Source organism: Beta vulgaris, chromosome 6 (assembly GCF_026745355.1).
Source record: "Beta vulgaris subsp. vulgaris cultivar EL10 chromosome 6, EL10.2, whole genome shotgun sequence".
NCBI lineage: Eukaryota > Viridiplantae > Streptophyta > Magnoliopsida > Caryophyllales > Amaranthaceae > Beta > Beta vulgaris.
In genome coordinates this window covers 17,650,733-17,676,872 of record NC_079207.1, presented here as the reverse complement: position 1 = coordinate 17,676,872, position 26,140 = coordinate 17,650,733, and the positions used below count along the sequence as shown (strand labels likewise).

The 26,140-nt window shown below is 37.4% G+C and overlaps 2 protein-coding genes across 2 annotated transcripts in view; one reads left to right on the top strand and one right to left on the bottom strand.

Annotated features, from left to right (window-relative positions):
- Window positions 1-11,120, top strand: part of LOC104896048 (protein DETOXIFICATION 27) — a 30,100-nt gene extending 18,980 nt beyond the window's left edge. The window contains exons 5-8 of the mRNA XM_010682732.4: window positions 7,079-7,317; window positions 10,323-10,441; window positions 10,560-10,649; window positions 10,840-11,120. Coding sequence (XP_010681034.2) covers window positions 7,079-7,317; window positions 10,323-10,441; window positions 10,560-10,649; window positions 10,840-10,887 — 496 coding nt within the window. The 3' untranslated portion in view covers window positions 10,888-11,120. The remainder of the gene's footprint in view (window positions 1-7,078; window positions 7,318-10,322; window positions 10,442-10,559; window positions 10,650-10,839) is intronic.
- Window positions 11,121-17,637: 6,517 nt separating this feature from the next.
- LOC104896047 (putative clathrin assembly protein At4g40080) lies at window positions 17,638-19,561 on the bottom strand. The gene has a single exon (XM_010682731.4). It carries the CDS (start codon window positions 19,228-19,230, stop codon window positions 18,187-18,189), a length of 1,044 nt encoding a protein of 347 aa, XP_010681033.1. The 5' UTR covers window positions 19,231-19,561; the 3' UTR covers window positions 17,638-18,186.
- Window positions 19,562-26,140: the final 6,579 nt, after the last annotated feature.

The window sequence follows — 26,140 nt, the reverse complement described above, 5'->3', positions numbered from 1 at the left end:
TAGTTTACAACAAGATTTGAACCCGTGACCTCTTGCAATATATATGATATAATTACCATCTCAACGAACTTTTAATCATGTTTTAAGTGTCCACATTATTATATTTGTACTTTATAAATGTTGAGTTTTCCTTAATATATTTTAATGGAAATTTAAAAAATGTATATCAAATTTGTAGAACAGTACCAACCCGGAGCAATGCCTAGGCCCAAATACTAGTTTCATTATACAAATTGGGCTAGAAAAGAAGTTATTATAAGTGCGCTTTGGAGAACAATTTGTAAAACAATTTTCGAGATCTAACCTAGGAAATGGGTTGAAATATGGATTGGACTTGAAATGGAGTTTGTTTTAAGGCTTGTTCTTTATTTTTGTTTTTTTATTTTATTTTTTGAAAAGAACCCAGAAAGGGAACAATTATATTAAATCAGCCAAAGCCAAAGAGACAATTGAGTCAGGCACATCCTCAATCCACACTCGCTTACCCAATTCCAGGGGCTGGAAATGAGCTAAAGCATGGGCCACACAGTTTCCTGACCTTCTAACAAAAGACCAATGAACACTAGAAAAACATGACGCTAACCTACGAATATCATCTAAAACAAGAAAAAACTCAGTCTGCCCCGTCTTCTTGCTGGATAGTGCTTGTATGATAGCCAGACAGTCTCCTTCGCACTCGACTCTATCCACACCCAGCTCACGAGCCAACATCAAGCCTTCGAACATGGCTTTTGTTTCCGCCACCATAGGCTCCCATCTAGCCTTCGACTGCACAACACCGCAGCCCACCACCTCGCCCAACTCATTTCTGCACACCACGCCCAAACACGAGCCACTGTCCCCAAAAATTCCTGCATCGACATTGATTTTAAAACCCTCCTCGACCGGAGGTCTCCACTTTGCGTTAAGAATCGAGGCGTCATGTACCTCCTTCATCTGCTTTTCAGAACCTAACTTCATGACTTGTTTAAATGTAGAGTTTGCATAATCCATCACCGATTTCGAGCTCCAGACTTCACCCTCAATGGAGGCTTTACAGCGAGCCCCCCAAATTGCCCAACAAAAGGTCAAAAATTTTGCCCTCTCCACTGAATCCAAAGTTTCAAAACACAAACCCCACCAATCCGCCACCAGCGTACAACCCGACGGCAAATTAACCTCCAGTTCGCTAGCATCCCAAATCGACTGCGCAAAAGCACACTCATATAAGGCATGGAGGCCCGTTTCTGCTAGGTAACCACATAGTCGACAAGAAGGGCCAATTTGTGCCACTCGTTTATGGAGCCCCACATTGGTAAGCATTGCGTCCAGACCAGCTCACCACACAAATATTTTCACCCTCGGCAGCACATTAGAATCCCAGACGGCCTTCCACAGTTCTGAAGGTTGAGACGGCGCAGCTTCCGCAGCATGATGCTCATCCCCTGCTAACGCTCGGTAGCCCAACCGTACTGAGTAAGTCCCGTCCTTCTCAAGGTCCCAGCACACCTCATCTTCCGGTATCCGATGTATGATGGGGATATTTTGCACCCTTTCCGCTTCAAAGGGCAGAAATAGTTGAGTAACCAACTCCAAATTCCAGTCCTTTGTGAGGGGGTTAATAAGCGCCCCCACCTCAATATTTTCGTTGGCTTCTCCTCGAGGAGAAATGATTCGCCACGACTGAGTTCCAGGGATCCATGGGTCCTTCCACACACGTATCTTCTCTCCGTTCCCCACCCTCCAACGCAACCCTCTCCTTACAACCCACTTGGCTTCCCATATTCCACACCATGCATAACTCGGATGAGTCCCAAGCGGAGCTTCCATAAACGAGGCATGTGGATAATACCGCGCTTTGTAAATTTGTTCGATGAGGCTACCTTGTTCCAACACCAACCTCCATGCTTGCTTGCCTAGGAGAGCCCAATTAAATAATTTCATATCCCGGAAACCCAATCCACCCTCCATCTTGGGTCTACAAAGCTTCTTCCATGCAATCCAATGAATTTTACGCTCACTCCCCTTTTGGCCCCACCAAAACTTTGTCACAAGAGCTCGAATCTCATTACAGAACGAAGACGGAAATTTAAACACATTCATCGCATAGGTAGGGAGAGATTGGGCTACCGCCTTTATCAGGACCTCCCGACCCGCTTTAGATAAAACCATCCCCTTCCAACCTTGTAACTTTTTCCAGATTTTCTCCTTAACCCCTCGCGTGATCACCTTTTTCGACCTTCCTACCACAGTTGGTAGCCCTAAATATCGATCATGAATATCCACCTTATGTACTTCCAAGAAATTCGTTATCTCCCCATGTCTATCTGGAGGCACTCTGCGACTAAACGACACATTTGTTTTCTCAAAATTGACTTTCTGCCCCGATGCCTTCTCATATAGGCTCAAGACCTGTTTAATAGCTACTGCATTTTGCATGGAAGCCCTAGTAAATATTATACAGTCATCCGCAAACAAAAGATGGTTCACCGAGGGAGCTAAAGGAGCCACCTTGATCCCCTTCAATGAATTACTCTCCTTCACCCTACACAATAAGTGAGAGAACACTTCAGCACATAAGATAAACAGGTAGGGGGATAAAGGATCCCCCTGTCGAATACCCCTTCCCGGGGAGAAATCATTTGTAGGCTTCCCATTAATGAGCACCGAAAACGAGACCGAACGCACACAATCCATAACCCTGCCTCTCCAGCCTGTATCAAAGCCAAAACGCATCAAAGCAACATCCAAGAAATCCCATTCGACTCTATCATAAGCTTTGGACATGTCCAACTTCATAGCCATCAGCCCTGCTTGACTATTAAGATGCTTCATATGGTTAAAAAATCTCAAAAGCTACCAAAATATTATCTGTAATTAATCGCCCCGGAGTAAAAGCACTTTGATTTATTGAAACAATCAAATCCAAGAAACTCTTCAGACGATTAGCTAAGACTTTAGACACCAACTTATACACCACATTGCACAATGCAATAGGTCGAAAATCCTTCATGTGTTCAGGCTTACTCTATTTTGGAATAAGAGTGATAAATGTATGGTTAAGATAGGGCGGAATCGCATTACCTCGTAGGATCCCCAACAACATGCTAGTCATAGAAGGACCCACAATATGCCAATATGTCCGAAAAAACATAGGACACATACCATCCGGACCGGGAGCTTTTATTGGGTGCATCTGACTCAGCGAAAACTTAAATTCCTCTGCAGTATACTCCGCTCGCAACACATCACTCATCTCCCCCGTTACCCGTGCTTAGAACTCCTGAAGCGCCTATTGAATAAGTGTCGGGTTTGATGTGGTAAAAAGCTCTCGAAAATATTCCACCGCAATTTTACCCACGACCTCATCACCCCTGTGCTCACGCCCGTCATCATCATGAATCAATTTGATAGTGTTCTTCTTATGCCTCCTAGAAGCTCTTTGATAGAAAAATTTAGAGTTTCGATCTCCCCCTTCAAGCCATAATACACGTGATCGTTGCTTCCAATATCTCTCTTCAAGTGTAATAAGTTCTGATATCTCACGGAGAAGGTAGCGACGCTGCTCCACCTGGCGAGCCGAGAGCCCCCCTTTATTCAGCCTCGCAAGGGCTCTGCGCTTCTTTTTTAGGGCTTTGAAAACCGGCCCAAATTTCTTTGCTCCCCATTCTCGAAGGTCCCCCGCACACCCCTCCAGCTTCTCCTTTAGAGTAATACCACTTCGCCAAGCATTCTCTATCACGCTTTCGCAGCTCGATTCTGTAGCCCAGATTTGTTCAAAACGGAAAGGCTTCGACCCAAGCCCACCCCTATCCTCCGCATTCCATAGACTGAGTTTTATTGGGGCGTGATCCGACCACTCCCTCTCAATATGCCACAAATGACTATCTGGAAAAATAGTAACCCACTCTGTTATCGCGAGAGCTCGGTCTAGCCTACATTGAATATTATCTCCCTCCTCCCTACCATTATCATATGTGAATTCGTAGCCTGAAAAAGATATATCAATAAAACCACATACATCAACAGCTTCTCGAAAATTTGTCATTTGCCAATCCGCTCTCTCATTACCGCCCTTCTTCTCATGAGCAAATAGAATCTCATTAAAGTCCCCCATGCACATCCACGACAAGGTCGGCTGAGATGCAAGAGTTTTCAATAGTTGCCATGATAAGTGTCTATTTTGAGTCTCCGGCCACCCATAGAATCCCGTAAACCTCCACTCCTCTTCTCCTAGTCCCTCCTGCACTACCACATCAATATGATGAACTGACATTGTCTGTAATTCCGCACGTAAATGTTTTCTCCACAAAGAGGTAGCCTCCCTGATCGCCCCATAGAGTCCACGGCTAGCCAATTAAAATCCCCTAGTCGAACTCGAACTCTATCAAATTCAGCTCTACTAAGTTTTGTTTCCGCCAAGAAAACCAGAGCTGGGGCCTCCCTCCGAATCAGCTCACAGAGGCTACACACTGCAGAGGGGTTGCCCTGCCCCCTGCAGTTGAAGCTCAATATACTCATTGAGCTCGGCGATCCTGCTCTTCCGCAGGAATCGCCTCTCGCCATCCAGAAAAGTCACTAGTACCACATTGTTTCTTTATTTGCTCCTCCCTTATGATCTCCGCACTCTCCACCTCCCGACCACGCTTTCCCCCTATCTCCAATAGTACCTCGTCAGTCTCCACTCCCTCCATCATCTCCCCCCTATCTCGCTTTAATTTTCTTCATTTCACCCCCTTAATCCCTCCACTCAGCGCCTACAACTCATTATCGTGAGCATGCTGCCTCAGCGATATTTGTAGGCCCTTCTCCGGATTTCCCCTCACCCCAACAGCGAGGTGAGGGTCTTCTCCCGCTTTGGAGGTTGTGGTCTCAACCCGCCCCCCTTCAGCTCCTTCCTCCTACCCCCCACTCCAGCTCGCCAACGCCTCCTCCGTCAGAAATCCCCCATCAACAAGTCCCCCTCCCACAGCTATGCTAGGAGCCTCACTCTTTCCCCTTGCCTCCTGCACCTCACCTATAGCCACTATCTTCTCCGACCGTAGGGCCTGGCCCTCCTCTTGTAAGTCCACCCCCGTTTTCATAGTAATTTGATTATGTGAATAATGCTTCTTAGGACTTCGTTTTTGTCCTTTGCCCCCCTTCGAAGAAAAAGATTCGTAGCCCCGAGAGAACGTACTTGGTAAACTCTCAGCTCCCATCCGCCAAGGGCTCTCACTCGTAACCGGCCCGAACCCTCTCAAAAACCTCCCAGCTTCGTCATTATTGGCTGCAACCTCAAGACTACTCTTCTCTACCCCCCTTAACCGATCAGGACTCTCGAAATGGATTACTCGAGCACAACTCAGAAACGCCTTAGCCTCCTCCTCCATTTTTTGTCGTCCCTGTCGCGGAGATGCTCTCAACCATGACCCCCATTGCTTATCCTCCGTACCCTCATCCTCCTCATTCAGCAAACAATCTCGCTCAATATGCCCAATAATCCCGCACTTATAACAGAAAGTAGGTAATCGTTCGTATTTCACTTCGACCATAGCATGACCATTATTCATCGAGATAGTTTGCACCCTACACAAGGGCTTTGAAATATCCACAATAACCCGCACCCGAGCCGAAGTATCCCACACCACTCCATCTGTATCAACCTCTACCACCTTTCCTATATTACCAGCCACCAGCTCTATATGTTTCGCAGACCGATAACCTAAGGATAGGTTATACAGGCGAATCCAAAACGGGTAACAGGTCATAAAAAAATATTCGAAGGTTGTTGGAAGCCATCAATATCATTTAACATCACCAGATTTTGGTCCAAAGTCCATGGTCTCCCCGCTAAAACCTTAGTCTTATCCCGAGCCGTAGCAAACTGAATAAAAAAGAGGCCATTTTCTATCGCTCGGAAAAGAGCCCCCTTCGAGAGCGACCAAATTTGATTCAACGTTCGTTTTAGGGCATCAAAATTGTACGATCGCACTGTTAAAACCTTCCCTACAAGGGAAAGATTTAAACTTTCATCCACACTTTCCCGAAACTTCGTCCAACGCAATAATTGAACTTTCCTCAGCCATAATTTTAAGGTTCGAAATTCGTTTTACAATGTCATCAGCCATAATTAGAAAGAGCAATCCCAAGAGGGATCCAAAACTCGAAATCTCTAGCAAAACGAATGGAAAACCAGGACTCAACTCTCAAACCCTAGGGAACCCGCTGGAGAGAGACTTTTTTTTTTAATGGTGCAACAATTTTTTTTATTTTATTTTTTTGATACGAACCATTTAGACGAAGACATAAGTAAACATTGAGTATTAAGATAAAGAGTCAAATACTCAAATTATATGTCTACACCAGGTGAAAATCTAATTTTCTATTGAGATTTATGCCTAGCTAGATCCAAGGAAATATATAATTAGGTCGGCCTAGTTATATCGTTTGAGGCTTTTAATAAAAACATATTCTGAGACTAAAAGTAATACTCAAGGCTTAAATTTGTCAAGTAGAGTTAACATATTAACGCAAATTTCTTTATCAACAAGAAAAGAGAATTGTACACACACAATATAGAAGTCAAAATTTTGTAACTAAAGAAAAGGATTGATAGAAGTATTAGGACAATTTAAACTACTGTTTTATAGATGAAAGGAGGGTTGCAAGCCATTAGACTAATATTGGTTCTTTTTACTTACTCTACAAGTATAATACTTCAAGTAAGTGAAATAACCCCATTTCGTTATTGTAGTAGGCAGTAGCTAGCTAACTGACCAAATGTTAATTAGTTTTAGGCCTTGTTTGGTAGTATATGGAAAGTCATACTTTTTAGGAAGTTATTTTTTCCATGTATTTGAAATTTCTAGGAAGTGTAAAATTGTGTTTGATTGATAATGGGAAGTAGAACTTCTTATGGGAATCTCTACTTACCTAGGGGGACCTAGGTATGTAACTTCCTAAGAAGTGCAAATTCCCATGATTTTGCCAACCAAACAACTTTATATACTTCTACTTCCTAGGAATTTACACTTTCCATGATTTGTTTTGTCAACCAAACAAGGCCTTAGGATAACTACTTACTCATGTTTTATAATAATTTAATGATACTAAACAGAGTTAGGGTAGCAAATGAGCTAGGAGCTGGAAATGGAAGAGGAGCCAAATTCGCATCAGCAGTAGCAGTGATGACGTCCGGTGTAATTGGGATATTCTTCTGGATACTCATTTTGATTTTTCACAATAAATTAGCATTTATATTTTCCACCAGTCAGCCCGTCGTTGAAGAGGTTAACAAAGTCTCAGTGCTTCTGGCCTTCACCATTCTCCTCAACAGTATTCAACCTGTTCTTTCTGGTAATTAATCTCTGGAACTCTACCCACAATTTTTTCAATTTTAAAGTTATCTCGAAAACATTTTCAGTCTAAAGGCCTGTATGTGTGAACGAAATTATAATCATTTTTTAGTCGAATTTATAAATTATAAATTTACTAAAATGGTAAAAAGAAAACTAGTGTTATAAAGCCTTTTCACATATTACGTATTGGTATGTAGGGGTGAAAATTCGGTTGACGGTTTGGATTAAGGCCAAAGGCCAAATTCAATCCGATTCGAACAAAATTTCGATTATAATTTTTCAATCCAAATACAAACCAATTAGGGGGCTTTTGGTTCATATGATTTTGGTATGAGGTATGAGTTTAGAATGAGCGAAATTCATACCTAGTGTTTGTTTACAAAATTAAAAGATTTAAAACCAATACCTCAAACCCATAAGATATGGGGTTTAGAAACCCAAGGGGGTAGGTGGGTATGGCTCATACCAATACTTCAAGATATCAAATAGAAAAAAAAAGAAAGCATTCCCAAATAAAACCAAACACATGGTATTAGCCATTAGGTATCAAGTTCCGAACATATACCACCTTGATTTCAATCCTGATTCCAAACCCATACCACTATATGAACCATAGAGTTTGTGTCCATAATCCAATTCAAGTTTTCAAACAGTAAATTGAATCCGATTCGAACTATCCAATTTTTATTAACTCTTTATTTTTGATAAGATAAATTTGGTGCGAGCATCAAAATAAAGTTTTCGATAATAGAAGTAATTCATACAATCTCATAAAATTCATTAATAAACTAATAACAACTAATGATTCATTACAAACTCATAATTCATTACAACCAAAGGTTCAACAACAATATAAAAACATGTTTAACATTTGGGTTAATTTATAGAAAAAACCATTAAGCCCAGTTATAAATATACAATATGGGGCATATTTACTATTCGGTTGTTTTAGATTTTTGGATCCAAATACCCTCTATTCCATCCAATCCAAAGTTTCGTTTTGTCAAAAAAACTCTATTCAGATTTAGTTTGAACACAGCTCGAGTCCAATCCAAATTACAAATTAAATTTGGATTAGATTAGATTTTGGTTTTTATCTGAATAACTTTCACACACGTACAATTCAAGTTCAAGTCAATAATCTCTCTTAAAAAAAGTCTAAGTCAATAATCTACCTTTATATTATATATACTACCTCTATTTGTTTTTAATTTACACAGTTGACTTTCACATTTGTAAATGCATAACCATGACATTAATATCTTTAATTACGAACATTTTAAAAGTGTAAAAGTTAATATTTGAAAACTTTATGTTGAGACAAATTTAACAATATCTCATATGACTATATTTCTTATTAGGTACAATCTACAAATTATAGTTCAAATAAAATATGTGAATTGTACCAAAATAAAAAGTAAGTAGATTAATAAGAAACAGAGGTAGTATTTGAAAAACGTCATATTTCATTTAATTTCACGGCGGGAAGATGCCTATCAATTACTCTCTCCGTCCTCTATTAGTTTACCCGTATTCCTTTTAAGGGTGTCCCTTATTAGTTTACCCCTTTCTTTTTTTTGCTGTTTTTGGAATGGGACCACAAACTTTTTATCACACATACATCCAACTTTAATATAAAATAATAGTTTCTCTTTCTTTTTATGACCCACATCATCTATACTAATATATTAAAAGGCGTTCCTAAGCGTGGAACGGTGCCACGTGGCGCTCTCCCTAAGGTATTTTACTCCACGTAATCCACATACAATAAAAAACTAGAAATTGCATAACACAAGGTTTGATCCCATGACCTCAAGGTTATATATTAAAGTCTTAACCACTAGACCAAGTGATCTTTAATGTTATTGTTTTAAAGTACAATATTAATAAATGAAAATTTTCCTTACCCGGGGCATAGCCCGGGCCTAATAACTAGTTATTTCTTCTAAAACTTGTGCAAAAGAAAGGGATAAACTAAAACGGACGGAGGGAGTATTTTGTTATGTTTACTTGATGTTTTCCCCCCTCTTGTGTCAACTCTTTTCCTTAGCTTCTGATTTAGAGAATACCTTTTTATTTTCGTCTCATACTTGGGCTGTTGGGCAAAGGCTTGTGACACCTCCATACCTTTATTTATGATGGTCGTTGTGCTAATCTTGAAACTACCTCAAACACGCCAATTCTTTTTTTTTTTTTGGGTGGCAATGATGTATGAGGACCTAATTAACAATTTCAAAGTACTTATTGTGATTTTACTTTTAAGTTTTTATATTCCTTTATTACTGGGGTTTTCTGTTTTTTGGTTTTTTGATACTTAAAATCATATGATACACTTCCTCCATTTCTAAACAAGTGCAACACTTCTTGTTTTCACGTTTACCAATGCATTATTTCAACCATTAATAGTTTCAATTATCAATAAGTAAAAATTATAAAAAGTTGATATTAAAAAAATTCACATTCAAACGAATCTAACAAGATCCCACATGACTATGTTTTTCCTAAAATGTAAATCACCAAAGCTAATTAAAGTTTAAACTGTGAATAGTAAACACTATGCAAATGTTGCACTTATTTAGAAACGGAGGAAGTATGTTCTATAATAAATAAAAAATTAGTCAAATTTATTGGGAACATGATGATCTTGAAAACTGACAACTGAAAAGTGAAAACCAATTTTTGTGGTTTCCAGTTTTTAGTTTTTAGTTTAAAAAAAAAAACTGAAAACTGAAAACAAAAAACGATAACGAACGGGGCCTTCATAATAAATTAAAAACTTAATAATGGTAGACCAAAATTTGATCCGGTATGAATTTGATTTATTTAAACTGAACCAAAGTCGAGTAATTCATCATCTTAATATGGTTCAAACCAAAACCGATTTGAATATTTTATTTGCTTTCTCAGACAAAAAATTGTATGTCTTTAACATGATAAAACAATTGTTAGATAACTAGTTCAAAAACCAAAATTATTATGTTCTTGGGTGGAATTTGGTTGTAGGTGTTGCGGTGGGATCAGGGTGGCAAAGCATTGTGGCTTACATCAATCTCGGATGCTACTATTTGCTCGGTCTACCTCTTGGCCTTTTGCTAGGCTGGAAATTTGATCTAGGCGTTGTGGTTATTTTCTCGTTCTTTTCTTTAGCTAATTTTTGGTTGTTTTGAATTTTGATCCATCTAATTTTATTAATCTTATGAATTCTCGAAATATTGATAACTAAAATTTAATTGATTATAGGGAATGTGGGCTGGAATGATTTTTGGTGGAACTGCTGTTCAAACACTTATATTAACCATCATCACAATTCGATCAGATTGGGAGAAAGAGGTAATCACCTTTTAAGATTATTTTAGTTTGATCTGGTTAATCATGGCCAGGTGTCTTAACATATCTTTCACATGGAAACGAAGTTGGAATTTTCTATGAAAAAAAATTGTGAAAGAAGAATTGTCTTTTGTTATCTTCTACAACTACCACAAAATGATGAATTATTTGGAGTTTATACTATGAATGGCAGGCAGAGAGAGCAAGACTGCGTGTACAGAAGTGGGCAGAGGACATCTAACAATCCTTTAAAGCCAAATATGGTTGGGAAAAAAAAAGTGCCTTTAATTTTGAGTTACAAATTTTTTTTTTTTTTCTATAAAGGGTGCTCAAGATTATCTCATCCCCAAAATAATCATCTGATTAGTGTTGGCCTATCTTCTGTTTATTGTTTGGGTGCTCGATTCCTAGTTTGTATTCAGGTTTTAATTAATACAAATTTTCTTGATGTCAACAACAAAAAAGAAATAGCAAGATAAAATCAAGACAAACAAATACTTCCTTAGTTTTTTTTAGTTGTATCCAAAAGCTTTCTTATTTTACCAACGTACAAATTTGAATATTAATATCTCTAATTATGTTTCAACAAAAATTATAAAAGGTTAATATTATGAAACTAAATAGCAAGATAAAATCAAGACATAACAAATACTTCCTCAGTTTCTTTTAGTTGTATCCAAAGGCTTTCTTATTTTGCCAACGTACAAATTTGAATATTATTATCTTTAATTATGTTTAAGCAAAAATTATAACAAGTTAATATTTTGAACTATATGTCGAGACAAATCTAACAAAATTACATATGAATAGTGCCAAAAGTTAGTAAACGATGACCGTCATTAATTTTCCTCCACATGAATGAATTCGCGGCGTAAAACTCTTGAAGTTAAAAGTGTACAAGTGTGGAGAATAAACTGAGACACCATATTAACAGCATAAGCAATATCTGGACGAGTCATAGTTAAGTACTGCAATGCACCAACCATACTAAGATAATATGTGGGATCAACAAGTAGTTATCCATCAAGCAGAGATAATGTAACTCTAGAGACAACAGGAGTGGTAACTGGTTTAACAATATGAAGATGGAATTTACGGAGTAAATAAAAAACATACTTATTTTGAGACAAAAATAAATCGGAGAGAGTATGCACAACCAGAAAACCTAAGAAGTAATGAAGATCCATAAATCCTCCATAGCAAACTGAGAAGAAAGAAAAGAGATGAAGTTTGTGACAAGGGCAGGACTACTACCAACAATGTGATCAACATATAATAGAAGAATGATAAGATGACCACGGAACTTGAGGGTGAACATGGAAGTGTCACAACTGCTGCACTTGAAACCAATAGATAATAGAAAATTGCTGAAACGAGAGAACCAAGCTCGACGAGCTTGTTTCAAACCATAAATGGACTTACAGAAACGACAAATATGAGTAGGTTTATATGGATGAATAAAATTCGGAGGTTGACGCATATAAACCTCTTCATGAACAAAACCATGAAGAAAAACATTTTTGACATCTAATTGGCGAATAGACCATTTATTAGAAACGACAATAGTAAGAACTAAGCGAACAGTAGTAGGCTTAATAACATGACTAAAAGTTTCAAAGTAATCAATACCTGCCTGCCGGTGATTTCCAAAAACGACAAGGCTGGCCTTGAACCGCTCCACAGAACCATCAGAATTTTATTTATTCCGATAAACCCACTTATAACCAAGTAAATTCTTGTCATAGTTGCGAGGTACCAACTCCTATTTGTCATTATTAATTAAAGCCTTATATTCATTAAGCATAGCATAACACCAACGTGAGTCTTTAGAAGCTTGTTTAAAATTAGTATTCGGACTCGACAATGTCAGTTTTTAAGTTCATTAAGACCTTAGGCTTGGACACACCGTCCTTTAACCTAGTGACCATGGGGTGACGGTTAAGGACAACAGAGGGGGACGAAGAAACTGGAGTAGTGGATGAGACACAAGGAGAAGGGGTAGCACTCACAAGGGAGGAAGAGGGCCCAGGAACGTGCGGGGCTAGACCAGCAACAGCACATGGGCCAGCCATGCTGACATCGAGGGTATTGGACGAGGAGGGGAGCCTCGCGGACGCTGGTCAAGCAGCGTGCATGTGTGGGCTGCTGCTACACCCAGCGGACGCTGGCTCGTCAGTGGGCCAGGAAAGAGGATTATGGGAGGGAAGGGGGGAAGGCTCAGCGTGCGAGGTAGGTGAGATATCGGGGCTGGAGAGGGGGACATGGGACGCTGACTTGCCATGGGACATGATAGGCGTGTCGCGCACCTAACAAAAATAAATAACCTAACTAATCCTCCTAACTATGTAGTAGGGTAAGTCAGAGTCGATCCCACAGAGAGAAAGTTGTTCTATAATTAGTCCTTAAATAATGGTAAGACTAAAGGATGTTAATATCAATGATCGTCGAATCAAATATACTAATCAATATATAAATAAAAGACTCTACAGTTAAGTATCCCCACTAGCACGAAATAATACAAAATAATTTCTACCCCAAACTAATAAATTAAATGTTCACAAGGAAAAGTACACCCTATAAAGTACCATAAGACCTCTCCCGAGTATCTATGGCTTCTCTAATATGCATTCAAGCCTACTCCCGTGGAATCATGCAAATTAAAGACATTAAACACGGCACTTTAACTTCCTAACAATCCATTCTACCTACTCCCGTGGAGAACTTCATGCCCTTAATTGAAATACTCAAATCCGTCAAAATCCAACTCCCGTTGTGATCAAGACAATGGAATCATAACAATACTAGTTATCCCTAATCTAGTATTGGCATATCACAATCAATTAAGCAAGAACAATAACAATTAATATGAGAATTTAAAAAACAATCATGAATTAAATCATACTAGGGTTAACTTAACCATAGATAAAAGAAACTACTCTATCATGAATAAATAATGAAATCTAAAACTATAAAAGAAAACATAATTAAAGATCAATGAAAGAAACTAATAGAACTCATGAATTAATGAAAAAGAATGAAAACTAGGGTTTACATAAAAACTAGAGAGAAAAAGAAGAGAAAACTAAACCTAAAACCTAAAAAGAAAAATAACGTGAGAGGGAGGGAGGAGAGAAAGAATGAAAACCTATCTAAATAAATATTCAATAACCTAATATGACTTGGAAAGGAATTTACAAGATAAGGAAAGTATTAAATAAATCATTGATAGGCGGATTAGTGATCCGCGCGTACGCGTGGCATATTCCAGCAGAATCAGTGCAATCTTCCGAAAGGCATAACTCCTTGACTAAAAGTCTCCTCGGGGTGTGCCACCTATCGTTGGAAAGCTCTTCAAGTCTAGTTTCCAAATATGCTGGAATTACTCGATTCTAAGAATTACATAAAAAGTTATGATCAGAAGAGTAGACATGACTCATTTTTCACATTTCTTCTAATGATTCTCCGCTTCGTTTTCGCTCAAATTCGTACTATAAAATATCTATGACGATCCTTATGCATTATAGCTTCCTTCCAAGTGCTCCTAATCCTCAAGCTTAATTAATCATACTCCAAATATGTCCTCAATGCCTGAAATTCATCAAAAACAAGAAAACATACCGAATAGGAGTAGAAAAATATAACTTAAGAATATAATGCATCAATGAACTTAAATATGAAACTAAATGCTCTAAAATGCAACCTAAATGCAACTAAAAACTATATATAAATATGACTTATCAGGACACTGACTTGCCATGGGCCGAGGGAGTAGGATTGCTGCGAGGAGAATGGGAAGGCAACAAAAGAGTGGCATGAGGTACTGAAGACGAGGGATTGGGCACATGAGTCAATGGAGCCGACAAGACATGGGTCGGGACGAAAGGGGAAGACGCACATGCAACATTGGTGAGATTCCAATCACAAGTCAGGACCATGGGCGAGGTGTAGGACACGTTAGGCTTAGGACGAACAATAGCTAGATACGGGAACTTATGTTCATGAAAAAGAACATGCACTAGTGGAAAAAACCTCATTTGTCACTTTGTAACAGATGTTGTTTTTATATAACCGCATCAGAAAATAAATTAAAAAATAGGAAGGAAAGCTGAAAAACAGAATCTGATGCGGTCCTCTTGTGGACCACATCAGATTAAAACAACTGATGCGGTTTTTAAGAATCTGATGCGGTTCCTAGGACCACATCATATTTTCTTTTTAAAAAAAGCAGCTCATATCTAAGTATAAACTAATAATGATGATCTATTAACATATAAGATAAGGTTTAAAGTCTTATTTATAAGCTAAGAATAATAGAAACCGACATAAGTTAGGTCACGTGGAAGATACGACATTACAACAGGTTGCATGGGCAAGCAACATCTTGCACGCGAGTGCAGGATCGTGCACAGTTGAGTGAAATCTCGCTCAGTTGTGCGAGCAAGGCAGAAACATTCGTAGCTTTTGATTGCAGGTTGCACGGTCGAGCATAAATCTGCACGGGTGTGCAAGCGTGCGGGCGAGGCAGTGGCTGCATCTCAACTTTGATTAGTTATAACTTTTGATCCAGAGCTTTATTTTGCACATGTAATATATCATTGGAAATCTCTTGAAGTCTAGATTCCAAACCGATTGGAATTACCTCATTATAATTTTTGTATCAAAAGTTATGGGTAAAATCGTATAGAGTTGTCATATTTCGCACAAGTACACAAAGTCGTGTGTATCTTCTTCAATTCATCTATTTGTAGATAAATCACATTTTTAATTGATTAAATGCATTTTATAGATAATATTTGAAGATGTTCGCTACATACAAGTCCTATCATGGCATGATATTCTTCATCCTCTAATTCTCGCCCCATCGTACTTCTTGTGACCCCAAAATAGTGGTCATCTTCAGGGGAGTAGTTGAACTTGGATTTGAAGATCAGCCTGTGATAGTTATTCTCTTATACGGCTATACCTCTTGTTGATTAAGGTTGGATACTTCCATAAGAAGAAATTTCATTCTACTATATGAAGTAAATTAAATGAACTTTCTCTATTTTGTGGAAAACATTATATTTCTAGAAAGTACAACCTTTCTATAAATTTTTAATTAAACATTACATAATTCTATTTTGTTAATATCTTCTTTCTAATTTTATATCAACAAAACAAATGTTACTCTAGGAAAAATTAGTAATACATATAGATTTGCTATCAACCTTCATTTCTTAATACATGTGACATATTGTTGGATGTTTCACAATACGTATGATTTTTTTCCTTGGGTTAGCGTTATATAAATAAATCGTTATTCTTTTATAATCACAAGAGTTATGGTTAACTTTCTCCTAATGATTTTCTGCGCCATTTTCATATGTTCCAATATTATAGTAATGGTAATATATATATATAGGGATGTGTTTTTTAGATATTGTGTGCGAGTTCCATCGATAGTTTGTGGATACTTAAGATTTCGACGGGACAAGGACGATGGTTATTGAGAATCATTCAAAGATCTTTGCCAAATTCCCTTTTGTTGGTAATATAATGGATTAGATTAATTTCTTTTTGCTTCCTTTTTTCATTTCCTTCAATCAATTCTATTTACATTTCTAATTTTTTTTTAGTTCAGAGAAGAAAAGAAAAGTGAAAGAAAGAGAAAGGACGAGAGGAAAGGGAGTAAGAATGCGGGCGAGAAAGTATGTGTAGGAATTGACTTTTAAAAATTTGAAAAAGTAGAAAGATGAGTAAGAGAGAAAGGAAGAGAACATAGAATACATGTAGATTTTCTTATACACCATTGTTCTCTTTGATGATCTAACCTCGAAGTTGTTCGGTACAACTGTTTATTGAAACAAAGAAGGAAACTCGAGAGAGTTCTAGAGCTGAAATCAAATTCTTTATTCTGTTAGGATAGATTGTTATTGGACATGGAATAAAAAAAGCGCGTGAGAATAGGAGCCAGTTTGTTATATTGAAATCAAAATTCCAGCTCTAATGTTTCTCAAAGCTACAATTGGTACGTTTCAGGATTTTACAAATTTGTGCTTAATTAATTAAAATATGCACTAGAAGCAACAAAAAATAACGATATAATTAAATCTACAAAACTAACAATAATTAAACAATAACGCTTCAAGATGAAATATGTTAGTTGCATGCAATATGAAATCATGAAAAATATGTTTCTATCACAAATACAAAAGTGATGATAGGAAAACCTTTTCCTTTACTATTACAACATTTCAAGTGTGTACTAAGAATTATCATGACTTAAGCTAAATGATGATAGAAATGTTCGTGGTTAAACCTTTTTTTTATTGTAGAATTATTTATACTAACCTAAATCCTAGATTACTAAAGAGTCGGCACCCAGATTTCCAAGTTCAAAAAGTTGGAGATAAGGAAGACACATACAATTACGAAAAAAAGTAAAGTTAAGATTACTATTATGAAAAGGATTAAATAACATCGGCAATCAGCGGCTGATACAAACTCCAAAAGACGAAACATGAGAGTACTATTGGGCTTGGCTCTCTGTAACTTGCATGAGGATGAGGTTATCAGTGAAATCAGCTTCAACTAGCTAGTACTGTAGTCTGTGTGATTGCAAATTTCTCCATAATGACAGAAGTCAAGGTGAGCAAAAGATCCATCTACAAATTTATAATAGTTCTACCGTAGAAGTGGAACTAATCAACTTTAAAGAAATATTTTACTATTTTACTTGTTCCCTTCATTTCAAATTAATAAGTAACAATAGCAGTAAAATTATCAAAATTATTCTTTTTAGATCTCTTTGTAAATTGTACTCATTTTCTTACTATATCCAAATAATGCAAGTAAAACAATAGCATTGGATATATCTACATAAGAATATGTATTACTCATAATTCGGTGGATACCGTTTTTCATTTTATCACGAAGTAATAGAATATTTATTTTAGCATATTATCCCTTCAAAAAAGTGAAAATTATATTATCGTTATAACTTATAATTCAAGGTGATCATATAAATCTAGTGATTCATAATAATTTTAAGTTATAAAATATAAGCCCATCATTTTAATTCACTAAAATTTCATGATTATTTTTATTATGACCATAGTAGAAACATAAAAAAAAACAAAAACATACAGAATCATATTATGCTCTAGCCTCAAGTGGGTTTTTGGGTTCTCACTTACACTAAACTACAACGTCTAAAGTAGTCACCTTCAGCTTAAATTTTTTAATACGTACTTCTCAGTTCTCCCGAGTACCCTTTTCAATTTTCATCCCCGGGGTCCGCTAATAAGCAATATTTTCACTTAGATATTACAATTAAAGAAAAAAAAAGTCCAACGCATTTGGACTTTGGCTTACAAACAACAGTATACAAACATATCATACCTTTTAATAATTATAACAAATGTAAAAGGAACAAAATCAGTAAGATTTTCTCTCTAAAATACAGAGATTTACATACAAAAACTAAAAAAAAAAAAAGAAAAAAAAAAAGAAAAAAAAGAGTAAGGTGCATCACTTTCTAAACTAACCAAGAGAAATAAGCTCACCGGACAAGCTCACCATAAGCAAACTGAAATGCAAACCGATTCGAAGCAAATTGGACCGAGTCATGAGCCTTATTATCTCGGTCCCCAAACCGAGCCGACTCAAACCTACCCCAACTCAACACCATCTTCTCCTCTTTAAACCCTTTTACTTCTCCTACTTTATCCTTCATCTCACTCACTAATCCCCACAAATCCTCAACTAAACCCGACCCGTTTACCTCGAACATCGTGCCAAGTCTCTCCTTACAATCCTCTAACCTTTTTAGTGCGCACACCAACTCCACCGAGTCAACAAAACTGAGGCAACTCAGCCGCTCCTTAAACTCCTCAACTCGGATCACTATCTCATCAACGGTTGTAAAATAATCTTCACCCACAAATCCCATCACTTCAAGCAACAATTTATTTCCCTCCAAATGAACACAATCAGGAGATTTGCATATTTCTTCTAGCACATTAATTAACCCATCAATCTCTCTTAATAAATCTTTGCATAAAAGAGACGCAATTATTTCCTTTGCTTTCTCTCTTTCTAAACTACACGACGTGGAAAATAAAAAATACCCTAAAATCCTAGAAGTTGATAGGATTTGTTCTAGGTATTTAGCGTACCACCTGATCCACGTGGACAGCTCCCAAGTTATGGGAGATGAGTTGTCTCGAAAATCGGAGAGTTTAAGGTAGTTACGCCCGCCAGTTGCGGGGTAGACAGAAAGCTGATCGTGTAAGATGAAGTTGCCACGTCGAACGATGACATGGATGGCTAAGAGACACTTGATGGCCACCGCGGAGGCGGAGGTCTTGTGTAGCCGCCGCATGAGGACGTCGATCACAACAGCAGCCGCAGCGCGTGGACCGTCTCCAGCTGCGAGTATAGCTGAAAGGTGGTTGTCCGGCGGTGGCGCGTCGGCTTCATGGCTGGTGGCGCGTAGGACTGTTAGACGAAGAGCCGCCGTCGTGTGGTTGCGTGATAGGAGAGCTGCTTTGCCTATGGACGCCTTGTCCTTCACCTTGCCTATTATGTCGCCTAGGAGTCCCATTTATTTTTTTCTATTTTGGTTGTGTGTTTCTTTTAGTTGGGGAGTTTTGAGTTGAAAATTTTGAAGATAGGTAGTAGAGTACGAAAGTGGGAAGTTTTAATTTAAGGTATGGTTGGTATCTTATATTCTAAAGTGGGAAATGGGAAGGATTAACGGTTATAAGATTTTTAAGGTTCAAGTTAAAGTGGATGGGGATAAAGAAGAAATAAAGTAGGGGGGGTCAATTGGTCATGCAAAGATAAAGGATTAAAGAAGCAGATTTTACCGGCAAACAAGTGTTTGATTACTTGTGAAGAGAAACTTCCATTCAATTTGTCGAGGCGAACTCATTTGGTGCTTCACATCTTTATTTTATATGGGAAGAGGGTAGGACACCAAAATATTAGAAATCTTATTTTACCTTCATTATACCTTTATTCTAATAACTACTTATTTTAATTAAAAAACTAAAAAATTTAAAAATAAAAAAACGAAACTACCTAATTAATTTTAAAAATAAAAAAAGATATTACCAAAAGAAAACCATCAACAATTAAAGTATCCCTAATTTATTCGATATAATTAACAATTAATTTAATTTTCTACGTCGTATTTTCGCACGCATCGCGTGCATATAAAAACTAGTCACTTCAACTTGTCTTATATGTACCGAGCGTGTAAAAACAAATAGAATATTCGATTACGTAATAATATTATGTACAAAAAATTGTTAATAAAGTTCATAGTATTTTTTTCTTTTGCTATTTTAAAAAATAAGGAGAAGTTGTAATTATACGTTTTTAGTTGGAGTATTGTAAAATAGATGGATACCAAATCCTTCTGTCTCCAATATAAAATAGAAATTGAGTTTCTTTAAATAAAAGCAATTAAGAAACTCAAATGGATCCGGTTCACAATAATTTATTTTGCACCGGACATCGTATGATATAATCGGTTTTTAATTGATATACTAAGTTTCTATATGATATATTCCTTTTTGTATGATATAATCACCTTTTGTTAGTCTGTTTTTGTATAATATAGTCGGTTTTTTATATAGTCATTTTTCATTTGATAGTCAGTTTTTCTTGATATATCAATTTTTATGTGATATAGTCACTTTGGGTTCATAATAAATTATTGTGAACCTGGTCCACCAAAGAATTTCTAGTAATAGTATGTGTACATATGACTTGATCTCAAATACAATTATTTTTTGGTTAGGTTTAAATATGTATTACTCCCTCCATTTTATTTTGTTTCCTATTTGAAATCGGTGAAAAAAACCGATGTAACTCAAAAAAATAGGCAAGATTGCACTAGTTTAAATAAAATTAAATCAATTAAAAATAAAGATTATTGTCCTTTTGAGTTATTCTATATTTCTATGTAGGCAACCAATGATACAAATAGTTTGAAGGTTAAAAGAGTAAAATAATAATAAATTAGTGTGAACACATTTATTGCTCTTTGACTTACTCTATGTTAGACCATCATTTAGGCAAAAGTTTGAGGGTTAAAAGGTAAAAAATGACTACTAAATGGTTGCGTGAACACATTTATTGCAAGATAAAACTAATGAGAAATTTAATTCATAAATTATGTTATTTATAAAAAGATTCAATATATGAACAACATATTGAAATTTTCCAATTAAAATTATAGAAACAATAACAAAAAAACGAAGGGAGTACAATATTTTTAGTAAGAATCATATGCTCTTTAGTACATAGTGTAAATAAAAGTAAGGGGGGAAATGACTAATATGTTAGTCACATAACACTTAGTTTCAATAATTTTTAGTTATTGTATCAATACTAGGGTAAAATTTGAGAGTATTTAGAACTGTCTACAGTCGTTTACAAGAAGAATAAGGATAATTGACTATGTTATCTAAAAATAGTGTGGGTACTACATAAAGCTTCAAATTATTTACTGCCTCCATACATGTTATGTACTCTCTCTCTCCTCAAAAATAATAAAATCAGCTTTTCCCTTGCATGTGAATGTAGTTAACGCATTTTATTAGTGAACCACGTAAATTCATTTGTTGATTATTCTCTTTTTATTTGCTTGCAAGTTGATTATGTCATAACAATGTTAGCCAATTTCATTGTGATGTATTACTCGATCTGGTTTATTGCAATTTCTCCGAAAAGTAATTTGATTTCATTGTATCTTTCTTTTTTTTTCAAGAGAAATTTCATTTATGGAAGGTCATACGACATCTACAATAGACGATATTAAAGAAAATCAAGACACAATCAAACAAGGTTAAATCAAATTCATAATCGAAGAAATTACAATGAACCATATCGAGTAATACAATGTTGCTCCATTGTATTTGCCGAATCAAGCAACTATTGATGAGTAAGTCTATTATTTTGACATAGTTTCGAAAGAGCATTCTTGATCGAGCCATGTTTAGTGCATCCGAGATTCCAATATCTTCATATTGAGTCTCGAACTTCAACCAATGAAAACAATTTCTCATGCCTAAAAAAAAACCATACTCACAACTCCTGTAGGGGAGAAGGAGATTTCCACAACAAAGCTTAAAGAAATCTCACAAAAATATACTAATTTATTCAATAAAAATAAGAAAAAGAACTAAAAACTGAAAATAAAAAGGAAAAAGGGGCCTACCATGGATGAAAACATCCATAGCATCCACTAACCGATGAAAATAGGGTATGGGAGGCTAGAGTTTTAAAGAAAAGAGAGAGAGAGAGGGGGAGGCGGCCTTTTTTAGTTTATCATTGTTGATGCTGATTATTGTTTCACTGTATTACACCGAAGTGGTGGTGGGTTGGTGGTTGGTGGCAGTGGCCTGGCGGTGTGTGGAAGTGGTGGTGGGTGCTGGCAGTGGCGATGTTGGTGGTGGTTGTTGACTGTTGAGATGGTTCCTAACTGTTTTTTATTTTTGGCCCCACTTTCTCTCTCCACTTAAAAATATAATCACATGCCCCTTCCTTTTTCTAATCATCCGTTAAGAAATTTCAACTAGGAGTCTGTGGCACTGTAATTGTTGCGTTCAAAAAGAAACTGATGTAGTATTTTTTTTTTCTTTAATATCTATTATTAATGTGGTTTGACCTTTAATTGATGAAACTTTTCTTTAAAAAAAATGTTAGCCACGTAATGCTCACTTAAAATCATCAAAGGGCCGTATTTTTCTTTAGTCCCACTTGATCTTTACTCATTTCTTTCAAAGCCATTATGTCGATTTAAGATAACCATTACAATCAACTACAATCTCAAATTTTGGAAGGTGACAATTCTTATGCTTCATGTTCTCTTTTAATGAAAGACTTAATAGTTAATATAGACAAACATTTATAGAAGTTTTGTTTTTTCACCGTCAGATTATAATGTAACAAGGTAATCACAATCGCAAACCCAAGTGGGCTTGTCTACTCACAAGAGGATCAAATTAAACTGTTCTTGAACAGTGTTTCATGACTCCATCTAACCTAGCAAATTATATAGTTTTTGACATAAAACAGCTACCAACTATAAAGGGAAGTAATTAATTACCGGGACCTTAGGCAGTTACACCAGTGCTCTTGATTACGGTGGAACCCTCTAATAAAGCCAATATCTATTTTGGAGTTAGCAAAATCATAATTATTCGATCATCATGTACCATGTACTTGTGTATTGAGGGGGTGAGGGGGACCTACAAAACTCCAGGCTGCAGCTGCATCTATGTCAATGCTACCTTCATTAAATTTGAATTAGATGGGCGGCGTCATTCAAAGTTACTTGCTAGGGTCATATGCTTTGTGAAGTTTCCTTTTGTTTTGGCCTTTGGGTCTTAACACTTTTCCGATTTTCCTTCAAGTACTATGTTTAAAAAAAAAAAAGTTCAGGTACATTTTTAAGAGATGTTTGGATTCATGATCGGACCCAATAAATATCAAACGAAATTCCCCTAAGGCTTAGGCTACAGGTCCCGGAAAGGTCCATTAGCTTTTCAAGAATAAGACAACTTTACCTTAAAAAGGTGACAACTTTCCTAATTATTGGGATGCTTCCCAAAAAGATTTTCTATTTGGGGGGTTCCTAACATTATAAATACCAACAGTTTCATCATTAAACATGTATTGAATTCACCTAACAAAACCAGAACATCTCTCTAGACTTGCTTACTTTCTCTCTCTAGCCTGTCACTTACTTGAGCGTCGGAGGGGCTTTCCTGAGAACACCCCTGGGCCAGTTTTTCCTTATTTTGCAGGACTCCTAGTGAGATTACTCGGGATTTGATTCTCTCACATAACACATTACTCTTTTGACTAGTTTCTTAGCCGAAACAGTTTGGCGCCGTCTGTGGGGATACTACTTCTCAAAGTCACGTACCGAGAGCATAGGGCACCCTAAGGAAAACAACCCGAGCTTCACTAATACGTCAATCTATCCCGATACAATCCCACCAACCTCATGTACTTGTCGAATCCCTAGCCATAGACGACGAGGGATTGACCCCCCCAGAAACGAAGAACACTCCATCCCCCGGGAGTAGTTGAACAGGGCTCTCGTGACCATGGCTGACATTGAATGGATAGCTCGACAATTGAATGCTAACATGCAATGGAACCTACAAGAGCTCATAGCGGGGATCCCACAGCTCAACCAAAGGGCACCAAGGGAGCTAACTCGGGAAGAACCCCGGGTCAGGAATGATCTCAACCCCCGCGTCCCTAACCGGTACGAGCAGCAGGCGGGGAGAGAAAGGTCCCGACAAGCTAACTCTCAGAGGATCCGAAACTCGGACGCCCGACGAATCATAGAAGAAAATTGTAGGCGAAGGATGCAGCAGGATGTTCGGAACATACTCAACAACAAGATAAGAGCAGATCGGGAAAAGACTCACCGGGAAGAGCAAATACACTCTCGGACCCCTCTAAGGGAAAGGGAGCAATCACCCGTTGGGTCCAAGAAAACGAGGGTCGAGGATGAGGGTGATTCTGGACCGCCATAGAACAAAGCCTTTGCGATGCCTTGATCACTCGCAGGGTGCTCAATTTCATGATGTCCTTCAGTCGGGAGATCATGGAGGTCCCAAATCCAGGAAAAGTTAAGGTACCCTCGATTAAACAGTGCTCGGGTAGCAACGACCCCGAGGACCATATGGCGGCTTAGAAAGCCCAGATGAGCGTACAAACAGGGTGCGAGGCCACATGGTGTCATTACTTCCCGACAACCCTCAAAGGGCTAACAATCAGTTTGTTCTCGGGCCTCTCTCTCGGCATCATCACTAACTTCTCAATACTAGAAGCACTATTCCACCAGCACTTCATCGCCTGACGCCGACACAAGAAAACAAGCATCCACTTAATGTCGATCAAGCAGCAGGAGCATGAGGGCTTGGTTGACTACATCAAGCGGTTCAATGAAGAATCATACACTAGGGGAAAAAAAGGAAAGGGCTGCGCTTTCTTCATTACGCAGCCCTTCTATCAGTAGGGCTGCGCTTTTACATAAAACGCAGCCATTTAATGAAGTAGGGCTGCGTTTTAATAGAAAAGCGCAGCCCTTCACATAGAAGGGCTGCGCTTTTCCAAATAACGCAACCCTACTTTTACAGAAGGGCTGCGCTTTTTGGATATGCGCTGCCCTATTGGGCCTTAAATTCTATTTTGCCTTAGCCCGCATACTCCCTCTCTATTGTCGCTGTATTGAAACCCTCTCTCTCCTCCCATTTCATCTCCTCTTCTTCATCTCCTTTCACGTTTTCTCTCCTCCTTCCTCTCATCTTTCTCTCTCCTCCCCATTCAGAGCGTAAATTACAACAAGAAAACTACCATCGGATCCTCACCGTCGTCGTTCGTCTAGTGCAAAAATCACAACTACCGTCGCCTTCAACCCCGACGAGTGGGGTTACGCAAAAACAACAACCACCGTCGCCGTTCGTCTAGCGCAAAAATCTCTCTCCTCTCTCGCCGTTCGTCTCCTCACAACAACAACAACCACCGTCGCCGTTCGTCGTTGACCTGTTGGTCGAACTCCGGCTTGCCACGCAACTTCTCCGTCTTCAGATCTATAATTTAGGGGTTTTTTTCCATTTTTGTTTATTTTCGTTTATTTTTCTCATTTTTTGTTCATTTTCGTTCATTTTTGTTCATTTTTGTTCTATTTTTGTTCCTTTTTTTTTTTTATTTCCGTTCGTTCGTTGCAGCAATTTCAGATCTATAATTTTAGGGGTTTTTTTCATTTTTTTCATTTTCGTTTATTTTCGTTTATTTTTTGTTACATTTTTCGTTTCTGATTTTGTTTTTTGTAATTCTGATGTAATTTTTTTCGGTTTTTCTTTTCGGATATAATTTCTGTTTTTTTGGTTTGTATTCATTTCTTTTTGTGTAGTTACTCTGTAATTTTTTGTAATTATTTTGTAGTTTTTTGGGATATTTTTCATTTGGTGGATTTTGTTGAATATTTTGTTGCAGTTATTACTTTTTGTTTTTTTGTTGTATTTTTCTGTTTTATTTTGACGTTTATGTGAATTTTTGCGCAAATGGTGATGGCAGATAATTCATTGTGTTTGTATTCGATGTTTAATGTCAATTTTATGTTGTTTTTAGTAATATTTCTCAATATAAAAAATGCAAAAAAAAAAAAAATTATTTTTGTTTGGGTCAAAGGGCTGCGTTTTTTTTACTAAAAGCGCAGCCCTTCACTTGTAGAAGGGCCGCGCTTTTTATCTAAAAGCGCAGCCCTTTGTTGTGAAGGGCTGCGCTTGACAAGCGCAGCCCTACTTAAAAAGTGAAGGGGTGCTATTGAAAGGGCTGCTGTCAAAAAGTGCAACCCTTCCTTATTTTTCCACTAGTGATTGAAAATCTCGAACCTACAAGACGGGGTGGCCTTCATCACATTGATGTTGGGTCTCTGGCTAGGCAAGTTTCGTTGGTCCTTGGCGGAGAACGAAGTAACC